At 43.0% G+C, this 19884-nt stretch overlaps 1 protein-coding gene across 2 annotated transcripts in view; it reads left to right on the forward strand.

Moving 5' to 3' along the window:
- The window catches only part of LOC139404533 (sodium- and chloride-dependent GABA transporter 1-like), a 30873-nt gene extending 13398 nt beyond the window's left edge, over window positions 1-17475 (forward strand). Inside the window, exons 8-15 of one of the 2 annotated variants that reach the window (XM_071147235.1) lie at window positions 1198-1322; window positions 2169-2281; window positions 2616-2747; window positions 2819-2921; window positions 13436-13536; window positions 15555-15722; window positions 16958-17094; window positions 17175-17475. In XM_071147235.1, coding sequence (XP_071003336.1) covers window positions 1198-1322; window positions 2169-2281; window positions 2616-2747; window positions 2819-2921; window positions 13436-13536; window positions 15555-15722; window positions 16958-17053 — 838 coding nt within the window. In that variant the 3' untranslated portion in view covers window positions 17054-17094; window positions 17175-17475. Of the gene's footprint in view, window positions 1-1197; window positions 1323-2168; window positions 2282-2615; window positions 2748-2818; window positions 2922-13435; window positions 13537-15554; window positions 15723-16957 lie in introns of both variants that reach the window. The other variant, XM_071147234.1, reaches the window with a different exon arrangement.
- Window positions 17476-19884: the final 2409 nt, after the last annotated feature.

A 19884-nucleotide genomic window follows, 5' to 3' on the forward strand; every position in this document is an offset into this window, starting at 1 on the left:
CTGGGTTCCACTCCCTCTGTCCTCTATTTACTTTGATTCTGTACTTCTGGGTTCCACTCCCTCTGTCCTCTATTTACTTTGATTCTAAACTTCTGGGTTCCACTCCCTCTTTCCTCTATTTACTTTGATTCTATACTTCTGGGTTCCACTCCATCTTTCCTCTATTTGCTTTGATTCTATACTTCTGGGTTCCACTCCCTCTGTCCTCTATTTACTTTGATTCTATACTTCTGGGTTCCACTCCCTCTGTCCTCTATTTACTTTGATTCTATACTTCTGGGTTCCACTCCATCTTTCCTCTATTTACTTTGATTCTATACTTCTGGGTTCCACTCCCTCTTTCCTCTATTTACTTTGATTCTATACTTCTGGGTTCCACTCCTTCTTTCCTCTATTTACTTTGATTCTATACTTCTGGGTTCCACTCCCTCTTTCCTCTATTTACTTTGATTCTATACTTCTGGGTTCCACTCCCTCTTTCCTCTATTTACTTTGATTCTATACTTCTGGGTTCCACTCCTTCTTTCCTCTATTTACTTTGATTCTATACTTCTGGGTTCCACTCCCTCTTTCCTCTATTTACTTTGATTCTATACTTCTGGGTTCCACTCCCTCTGTCCTCTATTTGCTTTGATTCTATACTTCTGGGTTCCACTCCCTCTGTCCTCTATTTACTTTGATTCTATACTTCTGGGTTCCACTCCTTCTTTCCTCTATTTACTTTGATTCTATACTTCTGGGTTCCACTCCCTCTTTCCTCTATTTACTTTGATTCTATACTTCTGGGTTCCACTCCTTCTTTCCTCTATTTACTTTGATTCTATACTTCTGGGTTCTACTCCCTCTTTCCTCTATTTGCTTTGATTCTATACTTCTGGGTTCCACTCCTTCTTTCCTCTATTTACTTTGATTCTATACTTCTGGGTTCCACTCCTTCTTTCCTCTATTTGCTTTGATTCTATACTTCTGGGTTCCATTCCCTCTTTCCTCTATTTGCTTTGATTCTATACTTCTGGGTTCCACTCCTTCTTTCCTCTATTTGCTTTGATTCTATACTTCTGGGTTCCACTCCCTCTTTCCTCCATTTACTTTAATTTGTTCTGTCCTTTTCGTGTTCCTTTCTTCCGTGGTGTTCCATTATAGTGTCCTGTCTACTTACCAATACCAAACATGGGTTGTGTTTTCTTCTCCTGTCAGGGACTCCCTCATCGTGTGCTGTATAAACTCCTTCACCAGCATGTTTGCGGGCTTCGTCATCTTCTCCATTGTGGGCTTCATGTCGTACATCACCAAGAAGCCTGTCCAGGAACTAGCTGCCTCCGGTACAGTGCAGTTAGCTCACCCTCCTGCAGCATTCACTGTTGCTGACGTCGAAGTCAGCTGTTCCTGATTAACACTACAGAGTCAAACCGAGCTGTACTGACCTGGTCTAAATACGCATCCACTATAGTTTCTGAAACAGTGCTGGAAAGGACAATGTCTAAATAAAATATAGAGTATGTTCAGACTCTTTAGCGGGGAATCAAACTCATTCCATGGAGGACTAGTGTCTGTGGGTTTCTGTTTTTTCCATTCAATTAAGACCTAGACAACCAAGTGAGGGGAGGTCATTACTAATTAGTGACATTAATTCATCAATTAAGTACAAGGGAGGAGGGAAAACCCGCAGACACTCAGCCCTCCGTGGAATGAGTTTGACACATGTACTATAGTGTCACTGGTTATCTTCTTCTTGATACAGTAAAAGTAATGAATTGATTAATGCCACTGATTGGCCACAGACTCCACTCAACTTGTGCCCGAGGGTCTGAATTAGTCCCTGATTAGAGGGGAAGAATTAAAATCAGCAGCACTTCTTCTGACGTAAGATTAAAGGGGTAATAGTGCTCCTAATCAACTCATCAATTGAAAAATGAAGCCAAGTAAATGATTGGTTTCTTAGATACATGTAAGATACAATACACGAAGGAAGTAAAACCTACGCTTTTTATTCAACAGAAGAGATTTCATATGGTACAATTATTATCATGGTGTGCATTACTGTGTCCATTTGAGGTGTGCAGTGAAGTGTGATTATGCAATGTGGGCTGAGGCTCAATGATGTGGTTTGGTGTCTAACTCAAAGCCCAGATTTAGCTCACTGTGTTTGGTGTGGTGTCTAACTCAAGGCCCAGGCTTGGCGTTCTTGGCCTACCCCCAGGCCGTGACTCAGCTGCCCATGTCCTCCCTGTGGGCCATCCTGTTCTTCTCCATGCTGATGATGCTGGGGCTAGACAGCCAGGTGAGGATCCCACCTAGAGTCACCTGGCACCCAGATAACTAGGAAGGGAGGAGAGGTGTTCGTGGTGAGAACCAGACAGGCAACAGACAAGCCAACGTTACAATTCATTACAGCAGAACAAAGAGAATAACAGAACGGCAGGTAGATATGTTACAAGTGGCTTGTTGCTACTGAGTAGACATTACATAGAATTACCACTGTTATTTTCATTTTCAACAGAAGCGTCCAGGTGACCCTGCAGAAGTTGGTAGCCTGTTAGTGTTCTCTGGTGCAAGACCTGAGTGAGCCAACGTGTGTGTGTGTGTGTGTGTTAACCTGTGTGCTCTGCCTGTAGTTCTGTACTGTGGAGGGCTTCGTCACAGCTCTGATGGATGAGTTCCCCATGGTGCTGAGGAAGAGGAAGAAGGTCTTTATCCTCGGCGTCTGTCTAATCTCCTTCCTCATCGGCTTCTCCAACATTACACAGGTAACAGTGTATGTGTGTGTGTGTGTGTGGGTGTGTAGCCTTTTAACAACCCTCTATGGTTGCTTCCCCAGGGTGGTCTGTACGTCTTCAAGCTTTTTGATTACTACTCTGCAAGCGGGATGTGCCTCCTCTTCCTCGTCTTCTTCGAAACCGTCTCGATTTCCTGGTTCTATGGTAGGACACAGTAAGCTTCTGTACCATTAGGAAAATATAGGATCTATCATTGTTGTTTTCTACAAGCATACATCCTGTTTAAACATGTATATAATACTAGTCTCTTTACATACACAAGAAAACCAGCAGGATCAACCGTTATAAAATCACATAAAGTAAGTATGTAAAAGTACCCTAAACATGAGAACAGACTGACCATGGAGAACACTAAACATGATGACAGACTGACCATGGAGAACACTAAACATGATGACAGACTGACCATGGAGAACACTAAACATGATGACAGACTGACCATGGAGAACACTAAACATGATGACAGACTGACCATGGAGAACACTAAACATGATGACAGACTGACCATGGAGAACACTAAACATGATGACAGACTGACCATGGAGAACACTAAACATGATGACAGACTGACCATGGAGAACACTAAACATGAGAACAGACTGACCATGGAGAACACTAAACATGATGACAGACTGACCATGGAGAACACTAAACATGATGACAGACTAACCATGGAGAACACTAAACATGATGACAGACTGACCATGGAGAACACTAAACATGATGACAGACTGACCATGGAGAACACTAAACATGATGACAGACTGACCATGGAGAACACTAAACATGATGACAGACTGACCATGGAGAACACTAAACATGATGACAGACTGACCATGGAGAACACTAAACATGATGACAGACTGACCATGGAGAACACTAAACATGAGAACAGACTGACCATGGAGAACACTAAACATGATGACAGACTGACCATGGAGAACACTAAACATGATGACAGACTGACCATGGAGAACACTAAACATGATGACAGACTGACCATGGAGAACACTAAACATGATGACAGACTGACCATGGAGAACACTAAACATGATGACAGACTAACCATGGAGAACACTAAACATGATGACAGACTGACCATGAAGAACACTAAACATGATGACAGACTGACCATGGAGAACACTAAACATGAGAACAGACTGACCATGGAGAACACTAAGCATGATGACAGACTGACCATGGAGAACACTAAACATGATGACAGACTGACCATGGAGAACACTAAACATGATGACAGACTGACCATGGAGAACACTAAACATGATGACAGACTGACCATGGAGAACACTAAACATGATGACAGACTGACCATGGAGAACACTAAACATGATGACAGACTGACCATGGAGAACACTAAACATGATGACAGACTGACCATGGAGAACACTAAACATGATGACAGACTGACCATGGAGAACACTAAACATAAGAACAGACTGACCATGGAGAACACTAAACATGATGACAGACTGACCATGGAGAACACTAAACATGATGACAGACTGACCATGGAGAACACTAAACATGATGACAGACTGACCATGGAGAACACTAAACATGATGACAGACTGACCATGGAGAACACTAAACATGATGACAGACTGACCATGGAGAACACTAAACATGATGACAGACTGACCATGAAGAACACTAAACATGATGACAGACTGACCATGGAGAACACTAAACATGAGAACAGACTGACCATGGAGAACACTAAGCATGATGACAGACTGACCATGGAGAACACTAAACATGATGACAGACTGACCATGGAGAACACTAAACATGATGACAGACTGACCATGGAGAACACTAAACATGATGACAGACTGACCATGGAGAACACTAAACATGATGACAGACTGACCATGGAGAACACTAAACATAAGAACAGACTGACCATGGAGAACACTAAACATGATGACAGACTGACCATGGAGAACACTAAACATGATGACAGACTGACCATGGAGAACACTAAACATGATGACAGACTGACCATGGAGAACACTAAACATGAGAACAGACTGACCATGGAGAACACTAAACATGATGACAGACTGACCATGGAGAACACTAAACATGATGACAGACTGACCATGGAGAACACTAAACATGATGACAGACTGACCATGGAGAACACTAAACATAAGAACAGACTGACCATGGAGAACACTAAACATGATGACAGACTGACCATGGAGAACACTAAACATGATGACAGACTGACCATGGAGAACACTAAACATGATGACAGACTGACCATGGAGAACACTAAACATGATGACAGACTGACCATGGAGAACACTAAACATGATGACAGACTGACCATGGAGAACACTAAACATGAGAACAGACTGACCATGGAGAACACTAAACATGATGACAGACTGACCATGGAGAACACTAAACATGATGACAGACTGACCATGGAGAACACTAAACATGATGACAGACTGACCATGGAGAACACTAAACATGATGACAGACCGGCCATGGAGAACACTAAACATGATGACAGACTGACCATGGAGAACACTAAACATGATGACAGACTGACCATGGAGAACACTAAACATGATGACAGACTGACCATGGAGAACACTAAACATGATGACAGACTGACCATGGAGAACACTAAACATGATGACAGACTGACCATGGAGAACACTAAACATGAGAACAGACTGACCATGGAGAACACTAAACATGATGACAGACTGACCATGGAGAACACTAAACATGATGACAGACTAACCATGGAGAACACTAAACATGATGACAGACTGACCATGGAGAACACTAAACATGATGACAGACTGACCATGGAGAACACTAAACATGATGACAGACTGACCATGGAGAACACTAAACATGATGACAGACTGACCATGGAGAACACTAAACATGATGACAGACTGACCATGGAGAACACTAAACATGATGACAGACTGACCATGGAGAACACTAAACATGATGACAGACTGACCATGGAGAACACTAAACATGAGAACAGACTGACCATGGAGAACACTAAACATGATGACAGACTGACCATGGAGAACACTAAACATGATGACAGACTGACCATGGAGAACACTAAACATGATGACAGACTGACCATGGAGAACACTAAACATGATGACAGACTGACCATGGAGAACACTAAACATGATGACAGACTGACCATGGAGAACACTAAACATGATGACAGACTGACCATGGAGAACACTAAACATGATGACAGACTGACCATGGAGAACACTAGACATGATGACAGACTGACCATGGAGAACACTAAACATAAGAACAGACTGACCATGGAGAACACTAAACATGATGACAGACTGACCATGGAGAACACTAAACATAAGAACAGACTGACCATGGAGAACACTAAACATGATGACAGACTGACCATGGAGAACACTAAACATGATGACAGACTGACCATGGAGAACACTAAACATGATGACAGACTGACCATGGAGAACACTAAACATGAGAACAGACTGACCATGGAGAACACTAAACATGATGACAGACTGACCATGGAGAACACTAAACATGATGACAGACTGACCATGGAGAACACTAAACATGATGACAGACTGACCATGGAGAACACTAAACATGATGACAGACTGACCATGGAGAACACTAAACATGATGACATGATGACAGAATGACCATGGAGAACACTAAACATGATGACAGACTGACCATGGAGAACACTAAACATGATGACAGACTGACCATGGAGAACACTAAACATGATGACAGACTGACCATGGAGAACACTAAACATGATGACAGACTGACCATGGAGAACACTAAACATGATGACAGACTGACCATGGAGAACACTAAACATGAGAACAGACTGACCATGGAGAACACTAAACATGATGACAGACTGACCATGGAGAACACTAAACATGATGACAGACTGACCATGGAGAACACTAAACATGAGAACAGACTGACCATGGAGAACACTAAACATGATGACAGACTGACCATGGAGAACACTAAACATGATGACAGACTGACCATGGAGAACACTAAACATGATGACAGACTGACCATGGAGAACACTAAACATAAGAACAGACTGACCATGGAGAACACTAAACATGATGACAGACTGACCATGGAGAACACTAAACATGATGACAGACTGACCATGGAGAACACTAAACATGATGACAGACTGACCATGGAGAACACTAAACATGATGACAGACTGACCATGGAGAACACTAAACATGATGACAGACTGACCATGGAGAACACTAAACATGGGAACAGACTGACCATGGAGAACACTAAACATGATGACAGACTGACCATGGAGAACACTAAACATGATGACAGACCGACCATGGAGAACACTAAACATGATGACAGACTGACCATGGAGAACACTAAACATGATGACAGACTGGCCATGGAGAACACTAAACATGATGACAGACTGACCATGGAGAACACTAAACATGATGACAGACTGACCATGGAGAACACTAAACATGATGACAGACTGACCATGGAGAACACTAAACATGATGACAGACTGACCATGGAGAACACTAAACATGATGACAGACTGACCATGGAGAACACTAAACATGAGAACAGACTGACCATGGAGAACACTAAACATGATGACAGACTGACCATGGAGAACACTAAACATGATGACAGACTGACCATGGAGAACACTAAACATGATGACAGACTGACCATGGAGAACACTAAACATGATGACAGACTGACCATGGAGAACACTAAACATGATGACAGACTGACCATGGAGAACACTAAACATGATGACAGACTGACCATGGAGAACACTAAACATGATGACAGACTGACCATGGAGAACACTAAACATGATGACAGACTGACCATGGAGAACACTAAACATAAGACAGACTGACCATGGAGAACACTAAACATGATGACAGACTGACCATGGAGAACACTAAACATAAGAACAGACTGACCATGGAGAACACTAAACATGATGACAGACTGACCATGGAGAACACTAAACATGATGACAGACTGACCATGGAGAACACTAAACATGATGACAGACTGACCATGGAGAACACTAAACATGAGACAGACTGACCATGGAGAACACTAAACATGATGACAGACTGACCATGGAGAACACTAAACATGATGACAGACTGACCATGGAGAACACTAAACATGATGACAGACTGACCATGGAGAACACTAAACATGATGACAGACTGACCATGGAGAACACTAAACATGATGACAGACTGACCATGGAGAACACTAAACATGATGACAGACTGACCATGGAGAACACTAAACATGATGACAGACTGACCATGGAGAACACTAAACATGATGACAGACTGACCATGGAGAACACTAAACATGATGACAGACTGACCATGGAGAACACTAAACATGATGACAGACTGACCATGGAGAACACTAAACATGAGAACAGACTGACCATGGAGAACACTAAACATGATGACAGACTGACCATGGAGAACACTAAACATGATGACAGACTGACCATGGAGAACACTAAACATGAGAACAGACTGACCATGGAGAACACTAAACATGATGACAGACTGACCATGGAGAACACTAAACATGATGACAGACTGACCATGGAGAACACTAAACATGATGACAGACTGACCATGGAGAACACTAAACATAAGAACAGACTGACCATGGAGAACACTAAACATGATGACAGACTGACCATGGAGAACACTAAACATGATGACAGACTGACCATGGAGAACACTAAACATGATGACAGACTGACCATGGAGAACACTAAACATGATGACAGACTGACCATGGAGAACACTAAACATGATGACAGACTGACCATGGAGAACACTAAACATGGGAACAGACTGACCATGGAGAACACTAAACATGATGACAGACTGACCATGGAGAACACTAAACATGATGACAGACCGACCATGGAGAACACTAAACATGATGACAGACTGACCATGGAGAACACTAAACATGATGACAGACTGGCCATGGAGAACACTAAACATGATGACAGACTGACCATGGAGAACACTAAACATGATGACAGACTGACCATGGAGAACACTAAACATGATGACAGACTGACCATGGAGAACACTAAACATGATGACAGACTGACCATGGAGAACACTAAACATGATGACAGACTGACCATGGAGAACACTAAACATGAGAACAGACTGACCATGGAGAACACTAAACATGATGACAGACTGACCATGGAGAACACTAAACATGATGACAGACTAACCATGGAGAACACTAAACATGATGACAGACTGACCATGGAGAACACTAAACATGATGACAGACTGACCATGGAGAACACTAAACATGATGACAGACTGACCATGGAGAACACTAAACATAAGAACAGTGTCACGTTCGTCGAAATGGGTAGACCAAGGCGCAGCGTGCGTAGAGTTCCACAACGATAAACAGCTGTCTCTGATTGGGAACCATACCAGGCCAACATAGACAAACAAATCACCTAGATGACCCACCCTAGTCACTATCACGCCCCAACCAACATAGAGAATAAACAGCTTTCTATGGTCAGGGTGTGACAAACAGACTGACCATGGAGAACACTAACCATGATGACAGACTGACCATGGAGAACACTAACCATGATGACATATACATTTATATGAAATAACACATATGGAATCATGTAGTAACCAAAAAAGTGTTAAACAAATCAAAACATATTTTAGATTTCAGATTCTTCAAAGTAGCCACCCTTTGTTTTGATGACAGCTTTGCACACTCTTGGCATTCTCTCAACCAGCTTCACCTGGAATGCTTTTCCAATATTCTTCCAAGTTCCCAGATATGCTGAGCACTTGTTGACTGTATTTCCTTTACTCTGCGGTCCAACTCATTCCAAACCATCTCAATTGGGTTGAGGTCAGGTGAATGTGGAGGCCAGGCCATCTGATGCAGCACTCCGGCACTCTCCTTCTTGGTCAAATAGCCCTTACACAGCCTGGAGGTGTGTTTTGGGTCATTGTCCTGTTGAAAATCAAATGATAGTCCCACTAAGCGTAAACAGGATGGGATGGCGTATTGCTGCAGAATGCTGTGGTAGCCATGCTGGTTAGGTGTGCCGTGAATTCTAAAAAAAATCACAGACCGTGTCACCAGCAAAGCACCACCACACCTCCTCCTCCATGCTTCAGGGTGGGAACCACACATGCGGAGATCATACGTTCACCAACTCTGCGTCTCACAAAGACATGGCGGTTGGAACCAAAAATCTCAAATTTGGACTCATTAGGCGAAAGGACAGATTTCCACCGGTCTAATGCCCATTGCTCGTGTCTCTTGGCCCAAGCAAGTCTCTTCTTATTATTGTTGTCCTTTAGTAGTGGTTTCTTTGCAGCAATTCAACCATGAAGGCCTAATTCACATAGTCTCCTCTGAACAGTTGATGTTGAGCTGTGTCTGTTACTTGAACTCTGTGAAAGACTTATTTGGGCTGCAATCTGAGGTGCAGTTAACTCTAACGAAGTTATGCTCTGAAGCTGAGGTAACTCTGGGTCTTCCTTTCCTGTGGCGGTCCTCATGAGAGCCAGTTTCATCATAGCGCTTGAGGCTTTTTGTGACTACACTTGAAGAAACTTTCAATGTTCTTGATATTTTCCGGATTGATTGACCTTCATGTCTTAAAGCAACAATGGGCTGTCGTTTCTCTTTACTTATTTGAGCTGTTCTTGCCATAATATGGACTTGGTCTTTTACCGAATAGGGCTATCTTCAGTATACCCCCCTACCTTGTCACAACACAACTGATTGGCTCAAACGCATTAAGAAGGAAAGAAATTCCATAAATGTACTTGTAACAAGCATACCTGTAATTGAAATGTATTCCAGGTAACGAAGCCTCACGAAGCTGGTTGAGAGAATCATCAAGGCAGCTTTGCACACTACTTTATATTTGAGATTCTACTTTAAAAATCTTAAATATAAAATATCTTTTGATTTAACACTTTTTTGGTTACTACATGTGTTATTTCATAGTTTGTCTTCACTATTATTCTACAATGTAGAAAATAGTCAAAATAAAGACACTGACTTGTGTCCAAACCTTTGACTGGTACTGTATATATATATATATATATATATATATATATATATATATATACACACAGTTGAAGTCGGAAGTTTACATACACCTTAGCCAAATACATTTAAATTCAGTTTTTCACATTTCCTGACATTTAATCCGATGTAAAAATTCCATGTCTTAGGTCAGTTAGGATCACCACTTTATTTTAAGAATGCGAATTGTCAGAATAATAGTAGAGCAAATTATTTATTTATCAGCTTTTATTTCTTTCATCACATTCCCAGTGGGTCAGAAGTTTACATTCACTTAATTAGTGTTTGGTAGCACTGCCTTAAAATTGTTTAACTTGGGTCAAATGTTTTGGGTAGCCTTCCACAAGCTTCCCACAATAAGTTGGGTGAATTTTGGCCCATTCCTCCTGACATAGCTAGTATAACTGAGTCAGGTTTGTAGGCCTCCTTGCTCGCACAAGCTTTTTCAGTTCTGCCCACACATTTTCTATGAGATTGAGGTCAGGGTTTTGTGATGGCCACTCCAATACCTTGACTTTGTTGTCCTTAAGCCATTTTTTGTCGCAACTTTGGAAGTATGCTTGGGGTCATTGTCCATTTGGAAGACCCATTTGCGACCAAGCTTTAACTTCCTGACTGATGTCTTGAGATGTTGCTTCAATATATCCACATAATTGTCCTCCTCATGATGCCATCTATTGTGTGAAGTGCACCAGTCCCTCCTGCAGCAAAGCCCCCACAACATGATGCTGCCACCCCGGTGCTTCATGGTTGGGATGGTGTTCTTCGGCTTGCAAGCCTCCCCCTTTTTCCTCCAAACATAACGATGGTCATTATGGCCAAACAGTTCTGTTTTTGTTTCATCAGACCAGAGGACATTTCTCCAAAAAGTACGACCTTTGTCCCCATGTGCAGTTGGAACCGTAGTCTGCACTTTTTTATTTTTATTTTTTACCCTTTTTTCTTTCTCCCCAATTTTGTGGTATCCAATTGTTGTAGTAGCTACTATCTTGTCTCATCGCTACAACTCCCGTACGGGCTCGGGAGAGACAAAGGTTGAAAGTCATGCGTCCTCCGATACACAACCCAACCAAGCCGCACTGCTTCTTAACACAGCGCACATCCAACCCGGAAGCCAGCCGCACCAATGCGCCGGAGGAAACACCGTGCACCTGGCCACCTTGGCTAGCGCACACTGCGCCCAGCCCGCCACAGGAGTCGCTGGTGCGCGATGAGACAAGGACACCCCTACCGACCAAGCCCTCCCTAACCCGGGCGACGCTAGGCCAATTGTGCGTCGCCCCACGGACCTCCCGGTCACGGCCGGTTACGACAGAGCCTGGGCGCGAACCCAGACTCTGATGTCACAGCTGGCGCTGCAGTACAGCGCCCTTAACCACTGCGCCACCCGGGAGGCCTTAGTCTGTACTTTTATGGCGGTTTTTGGAGAAGTGGCTTCTTCCTTGCCGAGTGGCCTTTCAGGTTATATCGATATAGGACTCGTTTGTTCTGGGATTGATTTGCACATTTTGCACCAAAGTACGTTCATCTCTCCTTCCTGACCGGTACGACGGCATGGTGTTAACACTTGCGTACTATTGTTTGTACAGATGAACGTGGTACCTTCAGGTGTTTGGAAATTGCTCCCAAAGAGGTCTTGGCTGATTTCTTTTAATTTTCCCATGATGTCAAGCAAAAAGGCACTGAGTTTGAAGGTAGACCTTGAAATACTTCCACAGGTACACCTCCAATTTACTCAAATGATGTCAATTAGCCTATCAGAATCTTCTAAAGCTATGACATCATTTTCTGGAATTTTCCAAGCTGTTTAAAGGCACAGTCAATTTAGTGTATGTAAACTTCTGACCCACCGGAATTGTGATACAGTGAAATAATCTGTCTGTAAACAATTGATGTAAATATTACGTGTGCCATGCACAAGTAGATGTCTTAACCAACTTGCCAAAACTATAGTTTGTTAACAAGAAATGTGTGGAGTGGTTGAAAAACGGGTTTTAATGACTCCAACCTAAGTGTAAACTTCTGACTTCAACTGTACATCTTTTAAAAATATATTCTCCTTTATTATTTTCCACTAACCCGGTCATGCCAAAGTTGATAAAGTCTCTTGATGAGGGAGTTGGGGCCCATGTGCATGATCTCAGTATTGTTGTAATTTACTTTTAAAAGGTTATTGCTCATCCAAGTTTTCACTTCACTGAGTAAGTCAACAACAGCTGGCTGCCTAGCTAACTCAAAAGCACATCAACAGTCCCACTTGGGATATAGCCTACAGATAACATTTAGGCTGTCTTGACATATAACCTATAAATCGTCACCTGTGTAGTTTGTTCAATGCTCTCTCTCTCTCTCTCTCTCTCTCTCTCTCTCTCTTCTCTCTCTCTCTCTTTCTCTCTTCTCTCTCTCTCTCTGTCTTCTCTCTCTCTTCTCTCTTCTCTCTCTCTCTGTCTTAGGAGCTGATAAGTTCTATGGGGACATTGAAGAGATGATCGGCTATCGGCCCTGCGGCTGGTGGAAGCTCTGCTGGAAGTTCTTCACTCCGGCAATCTGCCTGGTAACTGCCATTTCCATTCAGGCTTCTCATTGGTTTTCAATGTGCTTAAATCCTCAGGGAAATTATACTTAACCCTGGTCCCAAATGGCATCCTATTTCCTATATAGGGCATAATGTATACATTTTTTCAGCTTCCAGGGATTTTGTACAGATCCTTGCAACATGGGGCCGTGCTTTATCATGCTGAAAGATGAGGTGATGGCAGGTGATAAGTGGCACGACAATGGGCCTCAGGATATCGTCACGGTATCTCTGTACATTCAAATTGCCATAGACAAAATGCAATTGTGTTCGTTGTCCGTTGCTTATGCCTGCCCATACTATAACCCCACATACTATAACCCCACCGCCACCATGGAGGACTGTTCACAACGTTGACATCAGCAAACTGCTTGCCCACTAGCAAACTGCTTGCCCACTTGCCCACACGATATATACATGGTCTGCGGTTGTGAGGCCAGTTGGACATACTGCCAAATTCCCTAAAACGACTTTGGTAGAGAAATTACCATTCAATTCTCTAGCAACAGCTCTGATGGACATTCCTGCAGCCAGCATGCCAATTGCACGCTCCCTTAAAACTTGAGACATCTGTGGCATTGTGTAGTGTGACAAAACTGCACATTTTAGAGTGTCTTTTACTGTCCCCAGCACAATGTGCACCTGTGTAATGATCATGCTGTTTAATCAGCTTCTTGATAAGCCACACCTTTCAGGTGGATGGATTATCTTGGCAAAGGAGAAATGCTCACTAACAGGCATGTAAACAAATTTGTGCACAAAATTTGAGAGAAATATGTTTTTTGTGCGTATGGAAAGTTCCTGCATTCAGCTCATGAAACATGGGAGAAACACTTTACATGTTGCGTTTATATTTTTGTTCAGTATACGTGTATTTTATTTTTATGGATTTTCTTTTACCATTTAGTACAAAACAAAAACACACACAAAAAATACAAAAAACACAGTTGCCAGACATGTGAAGTATTGCTATTTATCCAAAAGTGAAAATGCTGCCCCCTATACCTTAAGAAGTTAAGTACGAAATGGGACAAGAATAGAACAACACTATGACAGATACAACACTACTCAGTGTTCACAATCAGTCTCTGTCCAGAATAAACCTGTGGAGGAGTTAGTCCTGAAAAAAGGCATGTAGTGCTGTATGTTTTCACAGTGGCCCATAGGGCTGTATCAATATGGGAAGATCAATGTTCTAGACACATCTATGGGCTGCTATCGTTATTCTGACTGTGTGATGAAGTACCGCTCTCCCCTACTCAGTTAATCACTTACTATCTGGCCTTATTCAACCTATTTGGCTGAACTTATCTTTTCTGGCCGGCTGGCCGAACATGTCCTACCTGTCCGGACTGACTTGTGCTGTCTGGCCAACTTATCCTATCTGACTGGCTGGCCAAACTTGTCCAGGCTGATTTGTCTTACCTGACTGTCCAGATAGGACAAGAGATGGTCCTATCTGTCCGGCTTGTTTTATCTGGCCATCCGTCAAACTTGTCCTATCTGGCCGGCATGCTGACTTGTCCCATTTTGTCAGCTTGTCCTATCTGGCCGGCATGCTGACTTGTCCCATTTTGTCAGCTTGTCCTATCTGGCCGGCATGCTGACTTGTCCCATTTTGTCAGCTTGTCCTATCTGGCCGGCATGCTGACTTGTCCCATTTTGTCAGCTTGTCCTACTTGTCCCATTTTGTCAGCTTGTCCCATTTTGTCAGCTTGTCTTATCTCGCCGGCATGCTGACTTGTCCCATTTTGTCATCTTGTCCTATCTCGCCGGCCGGTGTTTTTTTTCTTCCGTTTTTCGTTTATTTACTTTTACAGGGACAGTGCACATTAATCAACGTTTCAGTAGAAGTGCCCGGTTTTAGCCAGCAGGCTAATTGTCAACCGCAGTCCCTGGGCAGGTTATTATTGGGAGATCTGGTATACATCTGTGATGTAGTCGGCCTGGAGCATCACCTATTACCTTACCTAATGTAAATGTTTCTGTGTGTGCAGGGAGTGTTTACCTTCAGTGCCATTGAGATGACCCCCCTGACCTTGGGGAAGTACGTGTACCCGGCGTGGGGGCAGGGGATTGGCTGGGTCATGTCTCTGTCATCCATGGTTCTTGTGCCAGGCTATGTCATCTACATGTTCTGCACCTCCAAGGGCGGCATCAAACAGGTACACAGTCAAGCAGCAGATCCCACGATGCTCCATATCCTTCCCCTCTGGCCCCAACCCCTCGATAATAGCATGTCTGTAGGGTCTGGATAGATAGATGCTTGGACCATATTGCTTCCACTATACAGATCTGCACATATCAAGGGTTGGGGCTAAGGGGAAGGGGTAGAGAGATTGGGGATTGGCTAGACATCTCTACCTCTCTCAGGCTAAGGGGAAGGGATAGAGAGAGATTGGGGACCGGCTAGAAAATCTCTACCTCTCTCAGGCTAAGAGGAAGGGATAGAGACAGATTGGGGACCGGCTAGACATCTCTACCTTTCTCATGCTAAGGGGAAGGGGTAGAGACACATTGGGGACCAGCTAGACATCTCTACCTCTCTCAGTTGCTTTTTCTTTCTGGTTATTTCTCACTCTGTTCCATTTGATTTTTTATTTGATCTTTACATCTCCCTCTATGACTCTCTCTCTGCCCCCCCACTCTCTCTCTCTCTGCCCCCCACTCTCTCTCTGTCTCTGTCCCCCCCTCTCTCTGCTCCCCACTCTCTCTCTCTCTCTCTGCCCCCCTCTCTCTGTTCTCTTTCTCTGTCCTCTCTCTCTCCCCCTCTCTCTCACACACACTCCCCTCTTTCTGTCCCCTCGCTATCTCTATGTCCCTTTACTCTCTCAGACATTCCCCTCTCTCTCTCTCTCTCTCTCCCTTCACTCTTGTAGACTCAGTAGTAGACTGACTGATCTACAAATCACCTTGTATCCTCAATAACGTTTTAATATGATTGTAGACCAGTCAGTCTGCTTAGTCGGTGATCAGCTACTGAGTAGAATTGATGCTTTCAAATACGGCCTTCATCTCTTTATACACCTCTTCCTTTCTCTCCGGTTTTCCCCTCACTCCACCTCTTTCACATATGAGAAGAATGAATAAATTGCTCTCGCTATAAAAGGTAATTTATCAAACAGCCCCATTATAATGGAAAAGATTACCTTTATAATGTAGTCAAAAGCAGACCTGGGTTCAAATGGCATTTGTGCATGACTGAGCTTGCCTGCCATGAACCAATAGAATAGTCACTACCCAACTAGAATTCCAGGTGGGCTCAAACAAACCCTCAACATATTTGAAGTATTTCAAAGGCTATTTGAACCTTGGTCTGGTTGAAAGTATTATGATAAATCACCTTTAGACTGTAGTTGAAAGTATCCCTCATTGCTGGTTCCCTGTCTGTCCTGAACAGCGTTGGCACAAGATGACCACCAGCGCACCTTGTGAACATGCTGGCGTCACACACCAGAATTCACACACAGGAAGTGTGGGCGAAGCCGCCGTCTAACTGGGAATAGGATACAGTTGACTCCTGGGCCCTGATCTAAGGTCGGTTTAGCGTTTTTCTCCTAATGGTTAAAATTAGGAGTTTTGGGTGGGTAAACCGATTCCTAGATCTGTTCCTACAGGCAACTTCCACCCAGAATTCCTGACTATGCCGGACACCTCGTCAACACAGGGGTGTATTCACTAGGAACCAAACGAACCAAATGAAAGCCAACAGAAGCAAACAGAATGAAACGGGGAGTGACCTACCTGAATTTGTCCAATAGAAACTATTGTTTCCGTTAGGAGTGAACGATTTCCGTTGCGAAACGTTTTACAACTATTTGCTACGGTCTTGCTCTAATGAATACACCCCAGTATTCAGACAGAGAGAGGCATCATGGGAGATGCCCTGGCCAAAATGCTTCCATTCCATATGTATCCTCTGGAACTGAATGGTCACATAATATAATGGACTGTATTATTGAACAATACAATGTTTTTTCTTCTGTGGTACACCGCTGTATACAATTCATAAGGTGACACCATCTTTTTCAGATCTATACGAAGTCATTGTGGCCCACTTTGGCTTACGAACAAATACAAAGCATTTTGTAAAGTATCTGAATAAATTGAAAACATTTATTTGTATTTTTTATGTGTTGTGGCTGTTTCTTCTACGATGCTGTATACAGTACATATTCATTAGAGGTAGCGTTCACCAGTTTAGCGTTTTAATAACAGTTTGTAATATAAATAACGGTTTGTAAAATATAGGAACATTTCTTAAATGTTTATAACTGGCCCTTGTGAAGACACTGTGTTTGTTTTCAATAGTGTTGAACTGTAAATATTATTCTGTGAGTCCAAATGCTGTAATAGTGTATGAAATGAAACAAAATGTGGTCAATGATGTACTGTATAAAGTAGCCCTATATAAAGGTACTGTACAAGCCAGGAGTAACACTAATTAAAATGCCTCATGGCTAAATGTGTACTATGAGAAGGGATTTGGTTGGGTATTCTTTCAGTTCAATAAAAGCAAACATAACCACCAAAATACATTTAATCGAGTGTCAACTCTTTTATGCTAGCCTCCCTTTTCACAGATCGGCCTGCTGCAAACCATCTCTCACAATACAAAAAGGTCAGCGGACATACACTCAGGAGAGAGTTGTTTATCTCTCCTCTGTTTATCTGTCACATTGTGAGAGCCATTTAGTGTTTCTACATAACTAGCACGTTAGTCAGGCAGCCACAACAGCTGGAGTTCTGCAGAGAGCTCTGATATCTCCTTCCCAGTACTGCTAAAACACGGGACACAGTTTGGGACACAAGAAACAACGGACACAGTGGGAGAAGCCACTCACTAGCCAGGAGTAATTCCTCTCCTAACCTGACCAGAATAAACTACCCACTGGGCACAAATGTCAATTCAACATTTATTCCACGTTGGTTCCATGTAATTTCATTAAAATAATGTGGAAACAACATTGATTCAACTAGTGTGTGCCTAGTGGGTATTGGCTCTAGTTATCGGCTAGAACTTGGGTCCAAAGGTTTTCCTGATCAGGTCACTTGGTCAGGAAAACCTCTCAGGCTCAACTAGTGAACTGGAGGTATATTTTACAGTACTAGAACATGTTATGTACTACAGTCACTCACATACAGTTTCATAGAACGTTGTGTGTACTCTACCTACTCACATACTGCGCCAGCTGAGGAAACTGGTTTGGTTCTGCACATCCATCATCCTCACTTGTACTATCACTGTCTGGTTTGGGTCTGTGTCTGCCCGCTGCACACACAAACTGCAGCACATCTTCTGTCACCTGCTATCCGTCAAGGACCTGCACGCCTTCAGGACAAGGACGAGTGCAGGTAAGATCATCGCCCACCCTGCCCACCCCGGACACCCCATCTTTCACTGTCAATGCACTGAATATATTCACCACGGCAGTATCCCTCCCTATGCTTATATACAGTGCCTTGCGAAAGTATTCGGCCCCCTTGAACTTTGCGACCTTTTGCGACATTTCAGGCTTCAAACATAAAGATAAAAAACTGTATTTTTTTGTGAAGAATCAACAACAAGTGGGACACAATCATGAAGTGGAACGACATTTATTGGATATTTCAAACTTTGTTAACAAATCAAAAACTGAAAAATTGGGCGTGCAAAATTATTCAGCCCCTTTACTTTCAGTGCAGCAAACTCTCTCCAGAAGTTCAGTGAGGATCTCTGAATGATCCAATGTTGACCTAAATGACTAATGATGATAAATACAATCCACCTGTGTGTAATCAAGTCTCCGTATAAATGCACCTGCACTGTGATAGTCTCAGAGGTCCGTTAAAAGCGCAGAGAGCATCATGAAGAACAAGGAACACACCAGGCAGGTCCGAGATACTGTTGTGAATAAGTTTAAAGCCGGATTTGGATACAAAAAGATTTCCCAAGCTTTAAACATCCCAAGGAGCACTGTGCAAGCGATAATATTGAAATGGAAGGAGTATCAGACCACTGCAAATCTACCAAGACCTGGCCGTCCCTCTAAACTTTCAGCTCATACAAGGAGAAGACTGATCAGAGATGCAGCCAAGAGGCCCATGATCACTCTGGATGAACTGCAGAGATCTACAGCTGAGGTGGGAGACTCTGTCCATAGGACAACAATCAGTCGTATATTGCACAAATCTGGCCTTTATGGAAGAGTGGCAAGAAGAAAGCCATTTCTTAAAGATATCCATAAAAAGTGTTGTTTAAAGTTTGCCACAAGCCACCTGGGAGACACACCAAACATGTGGAAGAAGGTGCTCTGGTCAGATTTGGCAACAATGCAAAACGTTATG

The sequence above is a fragment of the Oncorhynchus clarkii genome, unplaced genomic scaffold (assembly GCF_045791955.1).
Source record: "Oncorhynchus clarkii lewisi isolate Uvic-CL-2024 unplaced genomic scaffold, UVic_Ocla_1.0 unplaced_contig_2426_pilon_pilon, whole genome shotgun sequence".
Taxonomy (NCBI): Eukaryota; Metazoa; Chordata; class Actinopteri; order Salmoniformes; family Salmonidae; genus Oncorhynchus; species Oncorhynchus clarkii.